Here is a 21,337-nt window from a genome sequence, read left to right as displayed (position 1 = left end):
TTCTGAAATTCTCAACAAGAGACGGTCCGTCGTTTTCGAGACCTCCCGTCCCTACCCTGCACTGAGAAATATATGTCCATACCAATGTACTTAACTCTTGTCCCGACGCGAGACACCCCTTGACGTAATGATGGCAGGTGTAATCCCAACCTTACGCTGATGAGTCTCTTGGCAACTCAGGAGCTAAAGAGAGTATCTGACTCTCGCATCATCACTCATTTCGATTGTTCCCAAAAAGGTTAGATTGGTGAAAGCCACCGACTTTTTAGTGTTTTCCCCCGTGGGTGCCGGTGTGGTTCAGCACACAAGGCCCAACGTTCGGTGTCCACTTCAGGGGACCCACCTACAGCCCTTGTCCACCCATTCGGGTAGACTTGAGGAAATGAGCAGTCCTCCTTTCGCCTCCACTGACTGGGACGAGGGTCCAGTGGGAGCCTGCGAGAGGTGGGCGCCGACCATCTAGAATTCTGTCGTGGATGGTTCCAACTTAAGTATCCGACGGGGGGTGGACAATGGCGGTGGGGCTGGTCGGCGTAGAGCTTAAGACATGAAGGTTTTACTGTACAGAATTTAAGACATCGACACGGCAGAGTCCATGAAGATAAATGTTGACTCGGTGAGGCTCGTCTCCGGGATATCGATAAGATAGTTCTCTGTAGTGAGTACTACTCAGTATACTCTGCCGTGTGGGCAGCACTGGCTGGTAGTCATGTACTGGGCAGTATATACCGAGTGAATGAATACTGGGTGAGAGAGTACGAGTCCGGGAGCTATTATACCTAGATTTGATATGGAAGGGTGACTCGGTTGACCCGTTATGGTTGAGTGTAGCAGACGGGATGCCTATTGCATAGTAGTCGTGTCGAAACCCGCTCGGCATAACAGAGAATAAAAAAGAAGCTGGACGGACATGAAACAGCAGCCTAGCACCGGCTCCTACCTGTATGAACATTTTCGAGTGTCGAGTGTCTGCTGTTTAGACCAACATGCGTGTGTCAGTTTGCCGCTTTGAAATTCTCCAAAGTGAGAGAGATAACAAGCTACGTCAGTATAGTTCAAGGGTACGCAATACGAGGTTCACCATGATCCGCGTACTGCATCGCCTGCAAGCATTTAGAAGGCGGACCCGATGCTTAGGGAAACCTAAATACCGATCAATGCAGTGTCTGAGCATCTGAGCATGATAGGGTCACGGAAAGAAAAAAGAGGTGAAGTATATTCAGTCCCCATCGCATGACAAAGCTCCCCTATTCTATCCAGCTAGAACGCAGGGCTCAGAGTGCCATAGCATGTCTAAACTCGGGCCAAGTACCACTGTGCCACCGTGCCACCGGCGACCGTACCAAGGAGAGACTCTCCTTTTCTGTCTCCCACTCCGCTTTTCCCACGTGCCGAACCACCTTTGGACTCGTCGTCTGGACTTCTGACGGTGCCCGCTGGCTCGGCAAGGTTCGTGTGGTCTGGTGCTGTTTGATCCTGTGTGGTCTTACTCTTATCGAGCACTCCAGGACTCTCTTTTCACGATTCACCGAGCCAAAGGGCCCTGTACCTCTGATATACTGTGTGACGTGTATATATGGTGCTGACTCTGGTATCCCCTACCCGCTTGTACTTCCATCACCTAGATCTCCTCACTCCGGAGTCAGGGACTTCATTGCCTTCGTTCTTTTCGGGCATTGCGTCCACCTTTTAAACCCCGAGTCTAGAATCCCGGTGCTCACTCCGCCTATCTTGACCATCCTCCAACATAGTCAGTACCTCAGTACCGGTACCCGTCCAGTGCTGGTCCAGAGTACCTCCCGAATCCCAGGTACCGGCCCTGGTTCACTGTTCGTCACTCCACCTCTCACACTACGTTTGGACCCCCCTCTCCTCTCCCTCCGCCTGGTGCCCACTTCATCCTGCTGGTCAAGTCTTCCAGAATAAAATTCCCCTTCGTCCCATATCTGAGTCCGGCAGGCCCCTCCCCCCCATCACACACCATCACACCTTCCAACACCCCCCGTGACGCCACGGCACACCCACGGCCTTCATTCATGACTCTTGTCCGGTCAGAGAATTCATCCTGAAAGTGCAGGCCACCGACCTGATTGTTCACCTCCGCCTACCACCTACCGCCAAACACGCCGACCGTGGCTCCTCCGGTCGGACTGCTCATCAGACATCCTCAATTGGCCTCGGAAATTTCTCCTCGCTCTTTTAGTCCCTCCTCCCCCCTTCTCTCAGTCCAGTTCCAATCTGCATCACATTCTTCTTCCGTCCGTCCCACCTGAGAAGTAGCATATGTCTGCGACCGGCCCGTCATGAGTTCAGAAAGCAATTTCTCGTTGAAGTTTCGCCGGCCGTCAAGCAAGCTACACAAGGACCCTCCCAGTTTCAGTTCGCGCATTCTCCGAAGTCATCAGAGTGCCACCTCTCTTAAGCGCCACCCTTCAGCTCCGGTTTATCCGCGCGCTTCACCCAGCAGCAGTCGCGAGCACACTCGTTCTCGGTCCAACGCCGCGTTCGGCTCCTCCTCCTCGTCGTTGGAACAGAACAGTCAACATAGCCAGCAGAGCCAACCCAGCGGTGGCGGCTCCCCTAGCATTGATGAAGGGTCTTCGTCTTACTTTCCCAGTTTCGGCGGCTCGCGCACCCGAACTCGCAGCTCGAATCGCTTTTCCTACAATGACCGGAACTCCGATGACATGAACAATCTCTCCTTTGAGACACGGGGGATGCTCAGTGCGCTCGACGAGAACTCTGCAGAACCAGACCACCAACCTCAGCCCTACCAGCCCAACGGACAGCCTCCTCCCTTGCGCCACCACCATACGAGCCCGGAAGACCCGCGCGGTCGGCAGCAGCTTCGACAGTCTGCCAGCTTCACAGCCCTCCCGAACCGCATGATGGATTCTTTTGCGCACCGGGAGGCGGAACGCTCGCACCAGGACAAGCGTTACTCGGATGAAGGGAATAATGGAGCCTCTAGCCCGGCTCCCCAGCGGCCAGCCCGGAGCAAGAAAGCCAGTTTTTCTAGTTTTGTGAACAGTATGCTCGGGTCACCCCGCAACATCAAAATCTCGGCACCGGAGAATCCAGTTCACGTCACTCACGTGGGATATGACAATCAAACCGGTCAGTTCACGGGCCTGCCGAAGGAGTGGCAACGATTGCTGCAAGAAAGTGGCATCTCGAAGAAGGAGCAGGAGGAACACCCGCAGACTATGGTGGACATTATGCGGTTCTATGAGAAGAATACACGAGGGGATGACGACGAGGTGTGGCACAAGTTTGACAATGCGTCCTACAAGGCGTCAGCCGCGGCCACTACGCCGGCCCCGGCGACAGCGGGAACCACACCACCGGGCAGCCCTCGATTCCCACCAAACAACAATTCCAGCTTTGAGAACCCACGGTCGCCGCCCCCGATCCCTCGCAGTCCCCCGGCAGTGACGACCGCGGCCGCCATGTCTCCCCTCTGGGGAGCTTGGTGCCTCATCGAGCGCCCCCGAAGCCTCCGACCGCCATGATTCCGGCCAGACCTCCGCCGCAACCACCTGCACCCGCAACCTATGCTGCTGGGCCGCAGCGCCAGACCCCCACGCCACTCGGCCCACCCGCCGGGATCCCTTTCATGTCAGAGTCTGCTCATGTATCTTCCGTCACATCTAAACCCAGCCGCTCCAACTCTCGCAATGGGGTACCAGTTCCGAAGCAGACCGCAATCGTTTCGCCCACCGCATACCAGCAGCAGCAGGAGCAGGTCATGGCAGCTGCGCAGCAGGCAATTGCCTCGAAGCAGTTGGATCGGAGCACGAGTCAACGCCAGCAGCCGCAGCCGCAGCCACAGCAGCAACAACCACAGTATCAACAACCGGCTCAACCGCCCACTCTGGAAACTAACGTGGGGGTTTCGTCCGCGGATCCGTCGCCTGTCTCGGCGTCTCCCAGTACGAAAGCTCCGCCTGCCGCGCGACCACGACAACGCCAACAGCGTCAGAGCACCGTGATGGATGTGCGTCAGCGACTGTTGCAAATCTGCCACCCAGGCGACCCGACAAAGCTTTATCATAACCTCAACAAGATCGGACAAGGCGCTTCAGGGGGCGTTTATACCGCTTACGAGATTGGCACGAACAACTGCGTGGCCATCAAACAAATGAACCTCGATCTGCAACCCAAGAAGGAGCTGATTATTAATGAAATTCTGGTCATGAGGGACAGCAAGCACAAGAATATTGTCAATTTCCTTGAGAGTTTTCTGCACGGGCTTGACCTGTGGGTTGTGATGGAGTATATGGAAGGTGGTAGCCTGACAGACGTCGTCACCTTCAATATCATGAGCGAAGGACAGATTGCAGCTGTTTGCCGTGAGGTAAGCTTGGAGAGCCCCAATTTCCTTTGCGGTTTCTAGATAAAAGTCACTGACAACGTTCTAGACCCTGAGTGGTCTTCAGCACTTGCACTCGAAGGGTGTGATCCACCGCGACATCAAATCCGACAATATCCTTCTTTCGCTCGAGGGCAATATCAAATTGAGTCAGTTCGACCCCATACCCTCGTCCCCCAAGAGTTTCCGTTGATGGTGATACTGATCCACTGCACAGCCGATTTTGGGTTTTGCGCTCAAATCAACGATTCTCACAACAAGCGCAATACCATGGTTGGCACTCCCTACTGGATGGCGCCCGAGGTCGTTACTCGCAAAGAATACGGTCGTAAGGTTGACATCTGGAGTCTGGGGATCATGGCTATCGAGATGATCGAGGGCGAACCGCCATATCTCACCGAATCGCCTCTCCGTGCGCTCTACCTCATTGCCACCAACGGAACCCCCAAGATTAAAGATGAACACCAATTGTCTCATGTCTTCCGTGACTTCCTCTACCTGGCCCTGAAGGTGGATCCGGAGAAGCGTGCCTCAGCTCATGACCTCCTCAAGGTACTTGATCCCCCCCCCGGCACGATCCTTTTCGCCTCAAATTTCTCGCTGCTAACATCGTTTCACAGCACCCATTTATGAGCCTGTGCTCTCCCTTGTCGCATTTGGCGCCCTTGGTCAAGGCCGCGCGCATCAGCCGTGCTCAGGAAAAGGCGCAAAAAGGCCAAGCCTAGTTTTTCACTCTTTGCGCTCTTTCGTGCGCTCTTCACATATACGTCTCGGTTGCTCACGTGTACCCTTCTTTTCTTCTTCCTGTGTGTTCTGGGATTTGCCCTCGCCACCTACTGCCCGTCTCGTTCAGATACCCCCAACACTCCCCATTAACTTTCCTGTCATCCTTCTAGATTCCGGATTGCCATCCATCATCCGCACCACCTTGTTGCTGGAGTCGGCATGTTACTCTTGAAAGTACATTTTTTTTTCTTCGCTGCCCTTGCTTGGCTCTCTTTCGCCGACGAAAGTTTTTTTCCGCTTATTCTCCCCTACGATGCTAGACTTTTCGCTGCCACTAGGCGCCACATCTGTGTTTCCCGTCTAATCCGTTGATTTGCTATGACCTGGACTTGATCACGGGGCAGTCTGTGCTCCATAGAGGGCTCTGATATGAGGCCTCGCTTGCTCTTTCTTCATCCTTTTTCATCTGATCCTTATCGCCTACCTTGCGAAATTTTGTGTATCTGTTCACCTTCTTGCGACGTATGACATGACGAGGGGACAGTCCCTGTAGCAATAGGTTATTTCATGGCCGTGGGTTCTCGTTGCCAGACGTCTACCACTTGCGATGTATCTTATGTAGCTTGGAGACGAGGAATGATTGAGACACGAGTTCCAAGCCATCAATCAACATGATTACATGCTTATCTCCTCCCTTTTAGCCGAGTCCTGTGCGCGTGTCCGGGGAAAGTCTTTTCTAGAACTCCAGTCCGTCCAGCACCGTAACCCTTTGACTAACAAGCTGAAAGGCGTTAGAGAGTACCAAATCTCGCGGTCGTTGGAGGGCTGGACTTGGTATACAGTTCTCCTGCTCGTCTTCCCTGTGACATTTTGGCCCGGTCTTGAACGAAGCACGGACACACAGCCATTCTTATGCATAGGGATCAGGGCCGTCACAGAAGAGAATCAAGCTCCGACATGACTTGGAAACTCTTATTTCTACCTAGGTATACCAGAACGTAACCGGACTTCAGGAACCAATCGATCGCTAGTTGCACGAGCATTGATTTCTCAGCTAATGAATATCCTCCCCTGGTAGCCATGTCTCGAAATTGTTATCTCTAGCATCGGCCCAGGCATCTGGAGAAAAAAATGTGGACCATTAATTATTAGTTTCCAGACCCATCTTGATGTCTCTGCCGCACGGGCTCGAGTGTAACATCTGATGATGTCGACGGGCTCGTCTGGTCTTACTGTCCGTCCCTTCTTGAAGGGAGCATCATGACACTATCCTGACAGGAAAGCTGCTTTTATTTCTCAGCATTATATCTCTAGTCGTCATGAACATATAAATAGGTCGTCGAGATTAGTGCCAGATCTATCGCGAGATCGTTTGTTTTATTGGGCTGTAATTATTGCCACCGAGGCTGAACTTTTTTGCAGGACCTCCAGCCACAGTACATTAGTGCCTGCATCAATGATGAGCTCAGATGGCTGAGTACTAAGGCACTCCTCGCCCCTAACTTTGCCACAGTAGCCAGTAATTGTTGGTGCCTTCCAAGGTAAGTGATTCGAAGGCTACGGCAGTCTGGCAGGTACCTGCACGCTCAAGCACGAAGAGCTCCGTGCCCGGTCCCGGGGGCACCGTCGTCATCGTTCTGCTGACTCAGTTCCGACCAGCGGGATTGACTCGCAGGCGCAGCAACTAGTGGCATCAACAAGTAGCTCTGACTGAACCCTGCTCTACGACGAATCCAGCGCAATCTGGTGCGACCATTTCCTCAACAACACCTGGGACTCTCTTTTGGATCTTGCAGCTGTCTGCGGTCTTCCTAGGATAAGCGTCACCTTCTCGACCGGACCAGTATCGCCGACCCGCCCTCTTCTCCCCGCTGTGTCGACTCGCTGCTCCCCGCATTCTCTGTTGCACTGCACCTGTGATCTGACTCAAATCCCTTGCAGCTTCAAAGATCATTTGCCGGGTCAATACTCGCTGCTTCCTACTGTGTGCAATCGCTTCTTTCAAATTTATCCGAGCCTTCATATTCCCGTGAAGTGGCGGATCCGACCCGTGTCAGCGAATCGTTGGTGCCTGACGTACACTCCTTGGTCACGAGGTCTCGTACAATTATATTGGCCCCGTACCCCGTTGGGAACAGCTCCATCTGAGATTGTGAGAATGTTTCGCGCCCCGCAGAATTCTTTTGATGATGCCGTCGGTGAGTACTGAGACTTGAGGCGAGAGAGCTGCGATTATTGCTGGGTGGTGATCGTTGTCCCTCAGCCGCAGCGAAAATGCCATGCCAGGCAGCTGTGGCCCACACCGTGCAACAATGGAGAGGAGAACTTGAAGCTCGAAAATTTGTGCTGACGATACATTTCTTTTTTTTTTTTAGCCAAGGCGACGGACGAGAATTTGACTTCGGAGAATTGGGAATACATCCTGGTGCGTCCAGCGGAGCTGTCACAGCGCGCAAAGGACTCGGAGCTTGGGCAGAACTGAGCTAATTCAATGAATTGCTACGGTATAGGACGTTTGTGACAAAGTGTCTGCGGAAGAGACTGGGTGGGTAATTCCGGTCTTCTAATTCTGGCTCGTATTAGACCGGCGCGAAGCCCTGATGCTAATATCGAGATCTGTTGCAGAGCGAAGGATGCCGTCGCGGCATTGATCAAGCGGCTGGCGCATCGGAACGCCAATGTGCAGCTTTATACTCTGGAGGTGAGTGTCAGCCACTGGAGGGATAGGCGGTATTTTGAATCACTTAGCTGGGGGGGGTTTTGCTCACACCACCAACACAGCTCGCAAACTCGCTGTCACAAAATTGCGGTCCCAAGATCCACCGCGAGCTGGCCTCGAGAAGCTTCACCGATGCGCTTTTGCGCTTGGCAGCTGATCGCGTAAGTCTGATACTGTTCGATCTTGAAGGCGAACGAACTACTGACTGTGCCATCTTGAATCCAGAACACCCATCAGCAGGTGAAATCGAAAATCTTGGAGCGCATGCAAGAATGGACGGAAATGTTCTCCTCAAATCCAGATTTTGGTATTATGGAGCAGGCGTACATGAAGCTCAAGACTCAAAGTCAGTTTTCTCTGCAATACTTTGCACGCGCAAGCGGCTTTTTGACCAATATCTCTCAAACAGACCCAAACCTTCAACCTCCGTCGAAACCCGTCAAGAGCGCCATGACCGATATCGACAGACAGAAGGAAGAGGAGGAGCTGCAGATGGCCTTGGCCCTTTCTATCAAAGACAAACCATCAGCGACATCAGCCCAAGCTGAATCTTCGTCCTCGGCGGCAGTAAACTCTCCCTCCGTCGCTACTCCGGCCGCGACCAATGTGACAGACGCTGCTGTTTCTCAACCAGTACCCTCCGGCACTTCCGCCGCTACTGTATCGCGAGTCAGGGCATTGTTCGATTTCCAGCCTTCTGAGCCTGGTGAGCTCCAGTTCCGAAAAGGCGACATCATCGCAGTCCTCGAATCGGTTTACAAGGACTGGTGGAAGGGGTCTCTTCGCGGACAAACCGGCATTTTCCCTCTGAACTATGTCGAGAAGCTCCCCGATCCCACTGTGGATGAACTGCAGCGCGAGGCTCACATGGAAGCCGAGGTATTTGGTCAGATCAAGAACGTGGAGAAGCTTCTCACGTTGTTGAGCACACGAAGCTCGGATCTGAATGTCCAGGAAAATGAGGAGATTACCACGCTTTACCACTCCACTCTAGCCATTCGACCTAAGCTGATTGAGCTCATCGGGAAGTACTCTCAGAAGAAAGGTTCGTGATCTACCTGATCTGTAGCGACATTGCGGTGCTAATGATGATAGACGAATTTACGCAATTGAACGAGAAGTTCATTAAAGCTCGTCGCGACTACGAATCGCTCCTGGAAGCCTCGATGGCTCACCCACCCCAATCCCAGTACGGGCGTCCTTCTCAGCCACCATATGGCTATCCCGGTGCGGCTCCAGCTGGTTATCTTTCGGGCGCCCCTCATGGAGGCCCTCAACCGGACCAGCGTTTCTTCACTCCTCGGCCACAAGGTCAGTCACAACTCAGCCCGGTTCACTATGGGCAATTACTGATGGAACATCCAGACTCTCAACCCCCCCAGCCGCCACCAAACGCATTTTATGGTGCAGAGCAGTCCATGCCCTATCGACCGGCATCTCAGTCTCCGGACCCGCGTGCCCAATTCGCTGGTACTGCTCAACCTGAACCGTATCAGCCAGTTCATCATCGTCCTCAGTCCACATATGACTCCCCACAAGAACTCGGTACATCGATCTACGACTCGCCCGTTGAGCCTTCAGGGTCTGCCAACCAGCGCCCATCTTTCTCAGGGCCCGGTCCAGCTCCTCCAACTGGCCACCAACAATTCCAGCAACAGCCACCGCCCCAAGAATACAATTCTACAGGGTATCCGCCTGAGGACCCAGCACAGCCAGCATCTACACCCGGAATGAACCCACAAGCGCAGCACCAGTATTCGGCTCCACCGCACCAGAGCCAGCAAGCTCCTTATCCAAGCTCCCCATCGCACCAACAAGCGCCGCCCTCTCACCAGCCGCCCCCCATCCCTGGTTCTACGCCTCAGCCTACTCAATATGCTGCTTTTAACCCAGCACCGTCAGCTCCGCCATCTGGAGAGTACCAGGCTTACCAGCCTTCGCAGCCTGGCGCGCCTGTCTCGAACCCTGCTTCCTTCTACCGTTAATTTCTACCGGCAAGGGGGGGCGAAAGGTGGTCTTGCCATGATCAGTCAAGCGCTCTTGGGAGACGGCATGTAGTTTAGAGTTCAACTTTTGCGTGGTTTTCATTTGACCCTGCGCTACCTGCCTAAGCGTGACCATGTTGGCCTATTTGTTATTTCTTTTCCTTGCCCAGATATCCTTCCCTGTTCAGCTTAGTTGATGGCATGTGGCGAATCTTTTTCTCTTTGCAAGTGCATATAATTGCTGCGGCTTCCGTCTATCTTCAAACTCGTGACAAGTGGACGCATTCACCTGCCTCTTTCTCTCTCTTTAGATCTCTCAAGATGGTCATGCTCGATCAGTTATGCTTGAACCTAGCAGCACACAATACGCCAGATGTGGTGTTTAGAATTTGGACTATCCTGCTTACGCAGCCTCAGTCCTTATTTTGAGAAGTTTGGGCAACGGGCCATTTATGTGTGGCTTTTGTTTTGTGTTTGTGTAGTAGTCATACTCCACCAATGTAGCATGCTGATGTTTTACAAACAGTTGCGAAACCGGTGCAACTACTCCAGGAGAACTCCTCCACGGCTCTTCGGTTAGTTTTCCTGCCCGGAGCGGCGCTAAGAACTTCATCTATGTATTGCCTGCCTATCCCAGTCTTCATCCATGAGATCTACTTATAAAAGGGCGAGAGACATGATTGGTTTTGTGTGCCTTGAATTTAAATTCGATCAGACTCAAGACTCAGAAATCCATGCTGAGCTTCAGCTTGTTCCCTTCCACTATTTCATCCTTCCTGCCCAAGAGCTCTTCCATATCCCAGGGACAGCTAATATACCTTTCGCCCATCCATTCTATTCGCCCTGAAGCGAGCCAGGCGATAGTGTCGCCCGCAATTTCTGGCTTGTGTGGTAATCTGTTACGCACTTCCTCAGGCTCGTTGATTGTCAAATGGGTCTTGATTGCCCCAGGATTCACGCAGAAAGCAAGTAAGCCGTCGTCGCAATGTTCTAGGTTCAGGGCTTCTGTCCAGCGAAGTACCGCAAGCTTGGAGGTTCTATAGCTTGCGCCGCCTTTTCGCACGCTAAGAGCACCGGAAGAAGCTACGTTGATCACAATGCCTTGGCCGTCAAGTTTTGCGCGCGTGTCAAGCAGCATAGGTAGGAACGCCCGCGTCATGTTGAACAGTCCATGAACATTGACCTCCTAAGTCTTCCAGTACACATCTAGATCTGCGTCCAGGATAGAACTATACGGCTCCTGATGAGCTACATTATTGACAAGGACATCCAACCGATGTCCGAACGCATCCAAAACTGTGTCCTTGAACGCTGCAACGCGGCCGTTGACTACCTGAGGTTCGGGTCGTCCTACCTTGATAGCTGCGGCCTTGACTCGAGACACAATACCCCCAGAGACGCCATGGAGGTCAACGACAGCGATTGCGGACGCTCCGGTGCGGGCAAAGGGCAATGGCGGTTGCAGAGCCCACGCCGTCCTCCCAGGCAGTGCCAGTGATGAGCACATGCTGTCCCGATAAGTCCTGTGCCAAAGGCGATATGGAGGGATAGCTTGTAGCATGAGTTTTTCTGTGAAATCACGGCGTATGATAGGCCGGTCGGTAGAGGACATGGTGACGTGAAAGGTCAAGCGTGGAGGATGATGCCAAATATCAAGCGGGCAGGGGAGAGGGAGATATAGTAGATACTTTGTACAGCTGATTCATAACGCCCGGTAGATTGGTCAGATCAAATTCCGTGAGACAGACTGGACAGCTTCACAGAGATAGGGAAAAAGTCGGGATGCTCGGCCCTGGAATGGTCTCTAGAGATCCTCTAGATCTACAGTGCAACAGCAGTGTCTGACAAGTCTTTTTTTTGCACTCTCATGAGAGATTTTCGGTACCTTGGTCCCACAGGACATTGAAAAAGCAAAGTTCTGTGTTCACTGAAATGAAAAGATAGTATCGAGACCGGTACAGAAACATACCCAGTCAATTCGACTGCTCTCTTTAGTTGATCCTCGAGTGCCAGAGAGAAATCACGTGACTGTATCGTCGCTCGTCTGGGCCGCGGCGGTTTAGAGATGAATGACTGTTAATGACAGCATAATCCGGCAGCCCTTTATCCTCGATCTCTCTCGAGAAAAGCGTCCATACTCAACCTTCTTGTCAGGCCGGTCTTGGAATTATACGCTTCTACTTTGCTCATTTTGCCGACTGCCGGAACCCGAAGACTTCTGATAGCTTCCCCGCAATCACGCCCGTCCCCTCCTAGACGATGCTCCGACTCGGTCTTTCCTGATCTGGGTGAAGGTCGCATATCCCAAAACGAAAAGGACCGACGAGGCGACGCGACGAGGATACACTCTGAGTTATAATTTGGGCGATCTCGCCCAGATTCATCCACTGTCACAATGGAGGCAGATTGGGATGAATTGTCGCGCATTCCAGTGCCACCGCCGAGTGCACATGGGCTGCCGACAATCGCGACAACGGTAGCTTTTGACGATCTCATGGAGCTTCTTTGGACGGGCAATGAATTTGTGAGTGAGACGCGCTCTTTCGGGGCCAAATCAGACGGTGATCGGGCTAATCGCATTCTTATCTGTCTTATTAGGGCCGACTTTCGTCGTTCTTTGGACCAGATTTGCAGCGCTATACCTCCGTTCGTGCCCACCCTGTCTCGGATGGCGGCGTGCGGCAGATCGTATTTCATCAACGCGGTGTGATTTCGTTGTCCTCGAAGAGCGTGCACATGATTACGCGACGCGGCTTGACACAATGGCACGTCACACACGAAGAGATGGTCGATCTTCGATGCATGAGTTTCACGGCCCAGACAAATCGAATCTTGGTTGCGGGCTGTCAACGTGCAATGTTCACTATCGACATTGATAAAGGCATTATTGTCGACAAGCTTCATACAGACTTCAACTATACACTCATGAAGAAAAGTCGATATCTCTGCGCGGCAACGGATACTGGCTCTGTGAATGCACTTAGCCTGGCTGATTTTAAGGTCGTTAAGTCGTGGAAAGCTCATGGGACGGCTATAAATGATATGGATGCGCGAAATGACTTGCTCGTGACTTGTGGATTTTCTGTTCGTCACCTCGGTGCTCCGATCGTCGACCCGCTGGCCAACGTCTATGACTTAAAAACACTATCGCCGCTTCCTCCCATTCCGTTCCATGCGGGTGCGGCATACGTGCGGATGCATCCGAAGTTGCATACCACAAGCTTCGTAGCTTCTCAGACGGGTCAGCTACAGGTTGTGGATTTGATGAATCCCAACACGATCAACTTGAGACAGGCCAATGTCACTTTTATGCTGGGGTTTGATGTGTCGCCTTCTGGAGAAGCCCTGGCTATCAACGATGCAGAGTGTGCCATTCATTTATGGGGGTCCCCCAATAAGGTTCACTTTAACGAATTGAGCAAAGAAATCGAATTTGCCGATGTCCCCACACGACTCCCTCCTGTCGACTGGTCTCCGGAAACACCGTTGAACATGGTGGGAATGCCTTATTATCACGACCGGCTTTTTTCCGCATGGCCCAGCCACCTCGTCTTCGAAGTTGGCAATCCTCCGCCTCAAGTGGACCAGTCGCTGCTGCCATACTTGCGCCCAGCTGAAGTTGGACATGGTGCACCCAATCCCCGAAAGAATCGCCGATACCAGATGGAAAACACCCGCTCCATGGCCACGGCTGAACCTGCTCTGATTGCTCCAAAGTTTTTGAGTGAAAAGGCTCGGGATCAGGGTAAATCTGACTCGAACAGTTCTGTAATCGAGGCAGCTAAAGGTCTGGCTGGCGCTAAGATCAATGGCGAAGCGGACGACGATCCTCTCCTGAAGTACAGCAACGTTGAAATCAAATACAGTCGCTTCGGTGTCGATGACTTTGACTTTCGATTTTACAATCAAACTACTTTCTCGGGTCTGGAAACTCATATAGCCAACTCTTTCACCAACTCCCTTCTTCAACTTCTCAAATTCATCCCTCTCTTCCGAAACCTTGCTTTGAATCACGCCGCTGGAGCGTGTATCTTTGAAAATTGCCTTCTGTGTGAATTGGGCTATCTGTTCGACATGCTGGAAAAGGCAAATGGACAAAACTGTCAGGCAACAAACTTGTTGAAAACATTCAGCAGTTTCCGGGAAGCATCTAACCTGGGCCTTCTGGAGGAGAATCTCACGAATAAATCTCTGTCAACAGCGATTCAAGCTGTGAATCGGTTCTTCTTAACGCAGGTCGCCCACGACTTCCGAACGATCCAGCCCAATGCTGAGGATCTCGACCAGCGTCTTGCAACGATAGCCTCGGAATCAATTCGATGCATGTTTTGTCAAAACGAAACCGTGCGCCCAGGCAATTCTCTGGCGAACGAGCTTCTCTACCCAAACCTGGACATTAAGCACGCGCGACGCAATCCGGCATTCCGGTTCTCTAGCATCCTGCGCGCCAGTATCGAGCGCGAGACTCAAAATCGAGGGTGGTGCAATTACTGTCGCCGTTACCAACAAGTCATGATACGCAAAACCGTTCACCGGATGCCATTGATCCTCATCTTGAATGCGGCATTAACAAACCCCGCGTGCCGTCGCCTTTGGTCTATTCCTGGATGGCTACCCGACGCGGTTGGTGTAGTAATTGACAACGGTCAAGTGATGTGCTTCGAAGGCGACGAGCTTCGTGCACGTGAGCAGAGCAACACGCCAGATCTGGTTGTGTACGACTTGGTGGGTCTTGTTGCTGAGATTGATATCCCGGAGCATCAGAAAGCGCATCTGGTCTCATTTGTAAATGTTTCAATTTCGGAGCCAGAATCCCAAGCCTCCACCGACAAGTGGCACCTGTTTAACGATTTCCTGGTCACGGAGGTGGATCGGGATGAGGCTCTGCGGTTCACGCAGCCTTGGAAGCAGCCTTGCGTCCTGGCATTCCAGGTGCGAAGCGCACGTCATGGCGTTGATGACTCTTGGAAGAACTCTTTGGACACGACGTTGTTGTTCCGCGAGTGGTCTTTGAAGTAGGTTTTCTCATAATTCATTACTTGTCCTTGTGGTGGGTTTTGCTTTGGTTTTCGAATGATACTAACGAGGGTTGCAGTGGCGGACGACAAGTCAAGTCATGTCGCACTTTGACCGAAGAGGAGAAGCCCACGGCTGGCACCCCAGTCGCACTTGACACTGAATTTGTTGACCTTGAGAAAGCTGAAATCGACGTGAAGGCAGACGGATCGCATGAAATCGTCCGCCCCAACAAGAGTGGTTTGGCACGGGTTTCTGTGTTGCGGGCTTCGGGTGAGGATGAAGGTTTACCTTTTATTGACGACTACATTACCATTCGAGAAAAAATTGTCGACTACGTGACCCAGTATTCTGGAATAAAGCCCGGTGACCTTGACCCGCGCAAGAGCGAGCACAACCTTGTTCCCTTGAAGGTCGCATACAAGAAGCTCTGGCTATTGCTGAACCTTGGGTGCATCTTCGTCGGTCATGGACTGGCTTCAGACTTTCGAAAAATCAACATCCAGGTCCCCAAATCACAGACCGTGGATACGCAATATCTTTTCTTCCATCCCGGCAAAAACCGCCGTCTGAGTCTCCGGTACCTGGCTTGGGCCGTCTTCAAAGAGTATATTCAGGAAGAGCCGACCTCTGAAGTGATTCACGGGCACGACTCCATAGAGGATGCACGCATGGCCATGCGTCTCTGGAAGAAGTTCCAAGAGTATGAAGATGCCGGGGTCGTCGCTCTGATGCTAGAAGAGATCTTCCGCGAAGGCTCGAAGCATGGGTTCCGACCTCCTCCGAAGAATGGTGGCCTCAGCTCAGCGGCAGTTCTCTCTCGTCCTGGTACCGCTGTTGCACTGTCCAGTCCCAACGGTCGTGGCACCTCTGCTGCTGATACCGGAGTAGCATCGACTTCGGCTGCCTCCGTCACTTCGCCGGTGCCTGCGTCTGCTGTCCTTTCGGGGCCTATGAGTGCCCCGGCTACACCACGCCAGGCTTTCCGCCGTTCGATTGCCCTCACTCCTAGCAATGGCAGTTTCTCAGGTCCCGGGGCAGGCGACTTTTTTGGTGGCAGTCCTCTGCGTTAGAGCTGACACCCACATGCTGGGTAAGCTAGATTTGATCTTGTGTTGCTCTACTTTGTGCTCTGTTTGAGCGATTGCTGCAATGGCATGTTACACGGTGTTTGGCAGTGTTTTGGTGAGGCAACACCTGCATCTGTGGTCATGGCTGCTTCTGGGACAGGAAATGCAATAAACTATAAATCTTTATCCTCTACATAAACCTTTCCGTAAGGGTACCTTTCGAACTTCACCAAACACAAAGAGTACACAGACTATCAAATCCACAATGCCTCATTTCTGTTCCATTAATGACATGCCAGCCGAAACAAATTGAGTAAGTTGAGTGACTTGAAGGGTACTAAGTCGCCTGGAAGACTGCTCAATCCCAGCAGTCCCTTCGAATTAACCTGATGAGTAGGTAGGTAGGTGTGCGATGACATATCCAGGGACCACAGTTCGTTGTAGTGGAGAATGACGTGTGCAGAATCGGTCCGATCCAGCACAACCAGATCCTTCCTTACTACCTTGTTCACCCTCAACGATCTTCAAGGCCCCTGGTCAAGAAATTCAAGATCAACCCTAAATTCTATCAGCTTCTTGCCATAAAGGTTTTAATTCTGAGCACGAATCTTCAGCCCTACTGACGTGCAATCGCCCGACCTGGTCCGGTCAAGCTGAAACACAGCCCCTCCAAATCTCTCCGCCTCCGCGGCCGACATTCCGCCCATTCTTTCCACCTACCACCCCTCTGTTGACCCCTTCTTTGATTAACATTTACAATGTCAAGACACCGTGTCAAAGCCGTCGGTTATGACGATGACGATTTTGAGGACGACGATGGCTATGACTCACCCGATCCCGAGGAGCAGGAGTTCTTGCAGCAGTGCACAGCTTCCGTCCAGGCGGAGCTTCGCGCGGGGCAACCGTCAGTGACGGCCACGACGCAGGAAATCCACGATGCCCTGTGGCATTATTACAATGATATTGAGAAATCGGTGAACTACTTGAGAGGTACACATCTAATCTATTCTGTCCCGTTTCTTGCGGTTGCCAACTTGATTGCTGCCGTTTGAAAGGAGGGGTATAACAGCTCGAACGCTTTACGTGTCTTGCTCCGACGAAATTTGACTGGAGCTAATTCTGGGACTGTTTTACTTTTAGGGAAGAAGGAGAAGGAAATGAAGAAAACGCAAGCTCCGGCTGTACAGAAGAAGAAGGGTCAAAGTGGTGAGTTGCTTCGATTTCGTTGACTTGGTGGATGGCAAGATATGGCTGGGCTTTGGAGACTCCGAGGACAGGCGCGCGAGTTTCTCTGTGAGCTTTGGAAGGGGATCTGTGTACATGGAGGGTCGCTGGTTGCTGCTTGGAAGCTTCATAAAAGGTACGTGATGAAGCTTTCTGCTTCGATGCAGGTCAACTCACTGCCAATCGCAAGGACTTCGAGACTGACAACGCCTGAAAGTTTGGACATTGTTCTAACAGGTCTCCCAGTGCCAGGATTTCCCGCACCTTTACCGGACGATTCCCCCTTCTCCACCACCGAGTTCTTCCACGATTGTCCCTGGCTCAACGTTCCCGCCCATCGCAAGGCCGATATTCTGATTCAACCGCGTTATCCACGGCTTGGACTTTTAGGCGGTGCACCAGAGTCAGGTGGAAAGGTGTCCAAGCTTGCTGCTTTGGCCGCGGCGAGGAAGAAGAAAGAGAGCGAAAAGCCGGCAACTTCATCGGAGCCCGTGTCAACACAGCAGTCTGAAGACTCGGAAAGACAGGCACAGAAGCCGTCCGGGGCACCTCTTTCCCTCAGAGAGAGACTCGCTGCCAGTAAGCTCTCAAAGCCTTCAGAGACAAGCGGCGGCCTCCGTCGTCTAGGAAAACCTGCTGCGTCCTCATCTTCTCCGGCCAAACAACAACCAGCACCGGAGCAGAGCAACTCTCCTGTGCCTGCTGAGCCTGAGCCAGCCAAGCAGGAAGAACCGAAAGTTGAACTCGAGCCTGAACCAGCTGTACCCAGCATTCGTGCACCCCCTTCCAGCTTTGCCAGCGTCATCCTCGGGAGTACGGCGGGACCAACCGTTGCTGAGCCCAGCCATGTCAAATCCACCAACGTGGACATCCTAGAAATCTACGGCCAACAGCATGCTGAACCCTTTGACTTTACAGCCCCCAGTCCCGATGACGTGGTGATGAATGCGCAGAATACAGCAAAAGGTTTGGCTATCCGCAGAAAGGAGTAGTGGCCATACGCCTAATACAATCTAGGACTCAAATCCAAGCCAGGAGCGTCCAAGACAACTGAAGGCCAGAAGAATCAGGCCGACCTGGCTGGCGGCATGAAAGATCTCTCCGTTGAAGAAAAGATTACCGTGAAGAGCAAGAATCTCGATGTCTTGGCAGAGTACAACAAGTCAAAACGCAAGAAGTCAGCTAACTTTGTGGTCATCGGTGAGTTCGTCGGATCTCAGAATTGACAGCGAAAAGACGGGGACAGCTGACAGGATTCAGGGCATGTGGATGCTGGTAAAAGTACGCTCATGGGTCGACTGCTGGCAGATCAAGGAGCCATCGATCAACGTACTTTGGAGAAGTATAAGAAAGAGGCGGAGAAGATCGGGAAGGGATCTTTTGCTCTCGCCTGGGTGTTGGATCAGGGCTCGGAGGAGCGTGCACGAGGTGTGACGATCGACATTGCTACCAACAAGTTTGAGACCGAGACTACGGCCTTTACCATTGTGGACGCACCAGGGCACCGTGATTTCGTGCCCAATATGATCGCCGGTGCTAGTCAAGCGGATTTTGCGGTCCTCGTCATCGATTCGAGCGTGGGCAAGTTCGAGTCTGGTTTGAAGGGTCAAACCAAGGAGCACGCGCTCCTCGTGCGAAGTATGGGAGTCCAGAAGATTATCGTCGCTGTCAACAAAATGGATGCGGTGCAATGGGATGTTGAGCGCTTCCGGGAGATTGAGCAACAAATCTCGGCCTTTTTGACCACGGCAGGGTTCCAACCGAAGAACATTTCATTTGTGCCCTGTTCGGGTGTTCTTGGTGACAATATCACTCGCCGGAGTGACGATCCCAAGTCTTCCTGGTATCAAGGCCGCACCCTGATCGAGGAGCTCGAGACCTCAGAACGCTACACCCATGCCCTGGACAAGCCACTGCGGATGACTATTGGCGATGTCTTCCGTGGGGGTGTTCAAAATCCCCTTTCGATCTCTGGACGTCTGGATTCGGGCAGTCTACAGATGGGCGATCAAATCCTCGTGATGCCGAGCGGCGAGACTGCATTGGTTCGGAGCATCGAGGTAGATGGTGAACCTAGCGACTGGGCGGTGGCGGGCCAGAATGTCGTCCTCAACTTGGCCAACATTGATCCCATCCATCTGCGCTCGGGGGATGTGATCTGTCATGCGTCAGCGCCCATCAAGACAATCACCACATTCACCGCGAAAGTTCTTGCCTTTGAACATTTGATGCCTATGGAAGTCGATGTCCATCGTGGCCGTCTGCACGTCCCCGCCCGGATCAGTAAATTGGTGGCCTCGCTCGATAAGGCCTCGGGTGCGACGCTGAAAAAGCGTCCGAAGGTTGTGGCGCCGGGCACCGTGGCTCGGGTGGAGGTGAAGATGGACCAAGCAGTGCCCCTGGAGGCGCCCACGCGCATCGTCCTCCGTGCCGGTGGTGCAACGGTGGCCGCTGGGTTTTTGGAGTAAAGGCTTTTGGTGAAGTGAAGTGTCGCGTGGTGATGGTCTGATCATCACATGCGGTAAAATGCACATTCAATAGACAAAGACAAATTCCCACTCCGTACAATCTGAGAAGGACTGAGTGATAACACTTGATGAGAAATCTACCCGGCCGTGTTCAAAATATGACTAGGAAGTATACCAGAGACACACTACCCGACTGGTTAGTATGCGAACATTGCATATCTGGGGCGGGCACCTATGAATATTGCTGGGGACAACCTTTTACCCTTAATTTGGACAGTGCATGTCTCCACCACCTCAGTTCTAGGCGATGGACGTAGGTAGGAGCAACATTATCGTTGCTGAACTGAAGACGAGTACACAGGTAAGTACTTATCTCCCGCAGTTGTACGGAACTTTTTGGTTAGCCTATGCTCCTGGGGTCTATGGTCAAGAGTTGTCTTGCCTTCCCTCCAGGCCAAGTTTCGCAAGAATCTTGACTCTCACCAAATTTTCGGAGGGTTGGGCTGAGGTGATCCTCGAGTGCTGTGTACAATTGATACGACAGAGTTCTGACTATCAAAGAGCCGGGTCTATAGCACAACACACCAAAGCTCAACGCATGATATGCTGTTCAATGGAGGTTTGCTATCACCAAAGCTCCTACCGAGGCGATTTCACATCAATGAGGAGACCCTATTGGATCTACACCTATTCGTTCTCAGAACTATGCAAAGGGGGGTTCCACGCAGAATAATAGATTATACAGCAATGATAGACAGCTGTCAACAGCACCGCGTCTGAAATGATCAATTTCCTATTTTACCGGAGTCTCAACCAGAAACGATGCCCATGACCTCTCTGTAATGTAACCTTGTAGAACTGGAATTGCTCCACTTTGTGGATGTTCGCCCCTCTCTCAGTGAGCCAGTCGTTCAGTTGAGAGGTTACAGACTTGTTTTGATGAGCAACCTGGAGGTGATGCTCTTTGCTCCACTCCACAGTAGACCACACAGGATTCTTTACCCGGGACCACTTCGGCTTTTCGGAGTCCAGTCTGGGGCTTGCGAGGCCCAGTGATGGAGTGTCCCAATTGGATGGACCATTCAGTCTTTCACATCAGCTTCAGAACACCTGTCCGCTTGTCGAGTTCGTCCCATGCCGTGATGAAACGTGGCTTTCTCCTGACGAAACTAAATCAGCCTGAAGAAGCAACACGAAACATCTCGGAGTCGACCGCTTGGCTCCTTCTAGCAAGTTCGGCAACGCTGGCGATTTGTGACTGGTTGGAAAGCCCCCATTTCCCTGGTGGAGAGATCCACCAACTTTTACCCAATTGGGCCAGACTACATATCAAAACAGAAGGCGGTCAGCTCAAGAGCCCCCGTTGACCCTGACCAGCTGCTGACTCATTCCCCCAGTCGATCTCCCTTAAACCAATCACAGCACGAGAAGTTACCTCTGGGAAAAGGCCAGCATGGCCGCTGGGACAAGTTCGTCCCTGCGTCTCCATACAAGAGGGCCTCGCATCTGCTTTCACGACTTTCCCTTTCTTCATCCCCATCGCCTTCGGGTCCCTCCCGCCTACTGATAATTTATTCTCGAGGGCTTCGACCAACCCGGAAATATCCTGCAAGAGTCTCCAGTGTGACTCTTGAGCATTCGCATCTTGAAGCTAAAAACAGTCGGCTTCTCGTGTTGATACTCTCTTTGTTGCAGAGCGTCACGTCTTTGATTACTGCCTTGTTCTCGTTCTCTTTTCTCTCTACATATTTTCCACC

At 52.3% G+C, this 21,337-nt stretch overlaps 5 protein-coding genes across 5 annotated transcripts; 4 read left to right on the top strand and 1 right to left on the bottom strand.

The window, feature by feature from the left end:
- Positions 1-2,303: 2,303 nt before the first annotated feature.
- POX_a01001 (Serine/threonine-protein kinase ste20) lies at positions 2,304-5,097 on the top strand (the record flags this gene model as incomplete). The annotated part of the gene is made up of 5 exons (XM_050109931.1): positions 2,304-3,451; positions 3,523-4,357; positions 4,422-4,521; positions 4,590-4,924; positions 4,993-5,097. The coding sequence occupies 5 exons, from the start codon at positions 2,304-2,306 to the stop codon at positions 5,095-5,097; spliced, it is 2,523 nt and encodes an 840-aa protein (XP_049973699.1).
- A 2,159-nt stretch (positions 5,098-7,256) lies between these two features.
- Positions 7,257-9,802, top strand: POX_a01000 (Class E vacuolar protein-sorting machinery protein hse1; the record flags this gene model as incomplete). Its single annotated transcript, XM_050109930.1, has 7 exons — positions 7,257-7,296; positions 7,474-7,523; positions 7,609-7,643; positions 7,724-7,799; positions 7,880-7,978; positions 8,043-8,862; positions 8,913-9,802. 7 exons carry the CDS (start codon positions 7,257-7,259, stop codon positions 9,800-9,802), a joined length of 2,010 nt encoding a protein of 669 aa, XP_049973698.1.
- A 724-nt stretch (positions 9,803-10,526) lies between these two features.
- Positions 10,527-11,414, bottom strand: POX_a00999 (uncharacterized protein; the record flags this gene model as incomplete). Its single annotated transcript, XM_050109929.1, has 2 exons — positions 10,527-10,988; positions 11,055-11,414. 2 exons carry the CDS (start codon positions 11,412-11,414, stop codon positions 10,527-10,529), a joined length of 822 nt encoding a protein of 273 aa, XP_049973697.1.
- Positions 11,415-12,197: 783 nt separating this feature from the next.
- Positions 12,198-15,891, top strand: POX_a00998 (PAN2-PAN3 deadenylation complex catalytic subunit pan2; the record flags this gene model as incomplete). Its single annotated transcript, XM_050109928.1, has 3 exons — positions 12,198-12,326; positions 12,401-14,817; positions 14,898-15,891. The coding sequence occupies 3 exons, from the start codon at positions 12,198-12,200 to the stop codon at positions 15,889-15,891; spliced, it is 3,540 nt and encodes a 1,179-aa protein (XP_049973696.1).
- Positions 15,892-16,646: 755 nt separating this feature from the next.
- POX_a00997 (HBS1-like protein) lies at positions 16,647-19,580 on the top strand (the record flags this gene model as incomplete). The annotated part of the gene is made up of 5 exons (XM_050109927.1): positions 16,647-16,878; positions 17,029-17,094; positions 17,350-18,078; positions 18,130-18,312; positions 18,373-19,580. The coding sequence occupies 5 exons, from the start codon at positions 16,647-16,649 to the stop codon at positions 19,578-19,580; spliced, it is 2,418 nt and encodes an 805-aa protein (XP_049973695.1).
- Between the last annotated feature and the right edge of the window lie 1,757 nt (positions 19,581-21,337).

Source organism: Penicillium oxalicum, chromosome I (assembly GCF_001723175.1).
Source record: "Penicillium oxalicum strain HP7-1 chromosome I, whole genome shotgun sequence".
In the NCBI taxonomy this organism is placed as follows: domain Eukaryota; kingdom Fungi; phylum Ascomycota; class Eurotiomycetes; order Eurotiales; family Aspergillaceae; genus Penicillium; species Penicillium oxalicum.
Note: the sequence above shows the minus strand (reverse complement) of the source record. Positions and strands in the feature narration are given on the sequence as shown.